Source organism: Tupaia chinensis, unplaced genomic scaffold, assembly GCF_000334495.1.
Source record: "Tupaia chinensis unplaced genomic scaffold, TupChi_1.0 Scaffold000201_1, whole genome shotgun sequence".
Classification (NCBI taxonomy): domain Eukaryota; kingdom Metazoa; phylum Chordata; class Mammalia; order Scandentia; family Tupaiidae; genus Tupaia; species Tupaia belangeri.
This window is the reverse complement of record NW_006159676.1, coordinates 279473-282377: the sequence shown is the minus strand read 5'-3', so window position 1 is coordinate 282377 and position 2905 is coordinate 279473. Positions and strand designations below refer to the sequence as shown.

Sequence of the window (2905 nt, the reverse complement as noted above, 5' to 3'; positions counted from 1 at the left end):
TAATTAAAAAAAATAAAAGAAAAGAAAAGAAAAAATAGGGGCTGGCAGGTGGTTAAAGGCAGTGGATTCCCACATAGCCAACCAAGGTTTGAGCTCGGACCTGGCAGCTTGCTTTCTTGCTTTCTCTTTCTCTCTCACTGATCAAATTAACAGATAATAACAATAAATGGAATTAAATGAATAAATCTTTAGGGGGACCAGCAGGTGGCATGGTGGTTAAGGCGCTGGACACCCCCATATGGCTGACCATGGTTTGAGTCCCGGACCTGGTGGCTTCCTTTCTCACTTTCCCCCCCTTCACCTCTCTGTGTCTCTCTCTGGTCAAATTAAAATGAATGAATGAATGAACAAAGGAATAAATAAATAATTCTTTAAAAAAAAAAGAAAAAGAAAAAAGAACTTGCAAGCAGTAGGGAATAGGAGGTGACTCGAAGGACTGACTGACAGGCTGGGAAGCACGGTGAAGGTGGCAAGTAGAGAATCTGGGCCTTTACCTGCTGGTGCGTCAGGTGCCCCAGCTCTTTGTACCCCAACGCCAGGACCCGGGCTCCTTCCCGGGAGATCTCGGTGTGGATGTGGTGGTAGTCGGGTGGACACTGGGCGAACTGTGGGGAATGCAGGGAGACATCACCGACTGCCCCACACCCTCTGAACACCTCCACACCAGGCTGGGCTAGCTCACCATGGAGTGCAGGGTTTCGGGGGCCCCCTTCACGGCGGCGATGTAGCAGAGGTCGGTGGAGCCAAGCTTCTCGTAGGAGGCGAGCACGGACATTCGCTTTAGGGCACTGGCAAAATGAAAGCGCTGGTGAATTTTCAGCCCCTGAGTTTTAATACTTCGGGGGAATACTTTCTCATCTGGAAACAAATAAGGACGAGTCCTGAGGGGCTTCGCTCCAAAGAGGCAGCCAAGCCCCCGCCTCTTCCCCGGCCGTCCCCCCGCCCTCCCCCCGGTTGCCCCCGGCCGTCTCCCAGCCCTCCACCGGATTCCCTCAGGGCCTGCTGGGGGCTCGGAGGCGGGAGACTTGGACACTGTGACTTCAGCCAGGGTGGGGCAGATTCCAACTCAAGGGGCGGTAGCCTGTCTGGGATCTGAGTGGGCCTGAGCTCACCCACCTGAGGGGACCTCGGCATGGTGGGCCCACCTGCCTGGCACTGTGAGACCTGGCGGCCGAGGCTCCAGCCCTCACCTTTGGTTAGCGTCCAGTCCACGGCTGTCAGCATGGCTTTCTCGAGGGGGTCACCCACCAGAGTGCCGTCATCGAGCTGCATGAGGGAGTGGCACGAGGCCAAGGCCCGATGTGTTTCTACGGGGATGTTGGACACGGGGGTCACCTCCTTCCCGTCTCTGCAGGGGGGACAAGAAATGGGCCCCTGTGGAGCGCTTCTTCTGTATGCAGTCATCAGTGGCGGGGGGCCACGTGGCATCTGTGTAAGACCTGCACCTGCCCCGTGGAGGCCCCCAGAAGCCAGGCAATGTATACTGGATGGAAACTGGACGGGTTGCTTTCAACTGAGACTCCCATGCTACCACCAAGACCCACCGCATGGGGAGCCCCAGGGAGTGGGCCTCAGAGAGGCTCTCACTGCTGGAACTTAGGCAGAGCAGGCTGTCTGTCCTCAACCTCCCAGAAACCCTTGCGCTAGGTGCATGGGACTCCCATGGCTTACCTCAGCCCGGCCACGCCACGCACCACTAGGCTGTCGCTGGTCAAGGTCCCTGTCTTATCGAAGCAGCAGACCTCGACCTTGCCGGCAAAGGGGATCCGGAAGGGCTCTGTGCAGTACATGTCTGGGGGGTGGGGGAGGGACAGGAACTGGGGTCAGGGGTCCCACCAGACTGCAGCTGGTTCAGCACCCCAAGCCCACCCGGAAGACTCACAGAGCTTGGCCAGGGCGATGAGGGAGGTGTTGACGGCCAGGGACAGCTCTATGGGCAGCTCTGGGGGCACGACCGAGGTCAGGATTAGGGTGCACTCCAGGAACAGCTTGTAGCGGTTCCGGCTGGGGTCCTTGGTGCCTGTGGAGACAGGGCTGCCAGCCTGGGGGCTGCAGGGCTGAGGCCTCGGAGGAGGGTTAGGGGCCGTGGGGGCTCACCTTCAATCCACACGTAGGCGGCGGCCGCGATGGCAAAGACCAGGAGGAAGAGGATGAAGATGAATGTCTCCAGGTTGTTGGCTGTTACTCTCTTGACCCCAAAGAGGATTGTGCGGAGCAGCTTGCCCTGGAGGGACAGAGGGATGGAGGTCTTTCCTGAGGGTAGCCTCCCGAGGCTGGAGTCCTTCCTTTCTTGATTACTGCCTGAGGCCCAGTGGGGGGCCTGTCACAGGGCGATCCCTTTTCCTCCAACCCTCCCCCCCCTGAGGATTTTGGGCGTTTGCCTACACACTGGTGTCCTTTCCAAGCCCCGGCCAGGATCTGAAATGTGGCTGGCCACATGGGACCCAGTTCTCAGTGCACAGCCGTTAACATGCTACAGGGCCAGGGCCCAAGGCTGAATTCTGTTACAAAAGGGCAATGCCAACCCTGATCAGTGGCACAGGGATAAAACGGGATGATCTGTGAAGCTGACCCATATGGGATGGTTCTGGATTTGAATCTCAGGACCTCCCTGAGGTACCAGGCATGTGTGGGCCCGTGATCTGGGATTGGCTGAGATGGGGGTGGATCAGTGTCAAGATCTGATTGGGGGTTAGCTGTCTGTCTGGCTGATACAAAACATAAGTAAATTGGGACCAGCAGTTAGCGTAATGGCTATGTCGCTGGACTCCCATGTAGACGACCGCGGTTCGCTTCCCGGACCCAGTGGCTTAAAACTCACGCTGGGCATGTGTGCATGCGTGCCCAAGATCCCGAGAGAATGGAGAAGGGATTGTGGCATGGCCATCCCCCCTGGGGGGGGGGT

General features: G+C 57.7%; 1 protein-coding gene across 1 annotated transcript in view; it reads right to left on the bottom strand.

The window, feature by feature from the left end:
* Positions 1-2905, bottom strand: part of ATP13A1 (ATPase 13A1) — a gene marked incomplete in the record, with an annotated part of 31758 nt that overhangs the window by 18845 nt on the left and 10008 nt on the right. Inside the window, 6 exon segments of the mRNA XM_014587304.2 lie at positions 495-605; positions 683-858; positions 1191-1348; positions 1672-1792; positions 1883-2020; positions 2098-2224. Coding sequence (XP_014442790.1) covers positions 495-605; positions 683-858; positions 1191-1348; positions 1672-1792; positions 1883-2020; positions 2098-2224 — 831 coding nt within the window.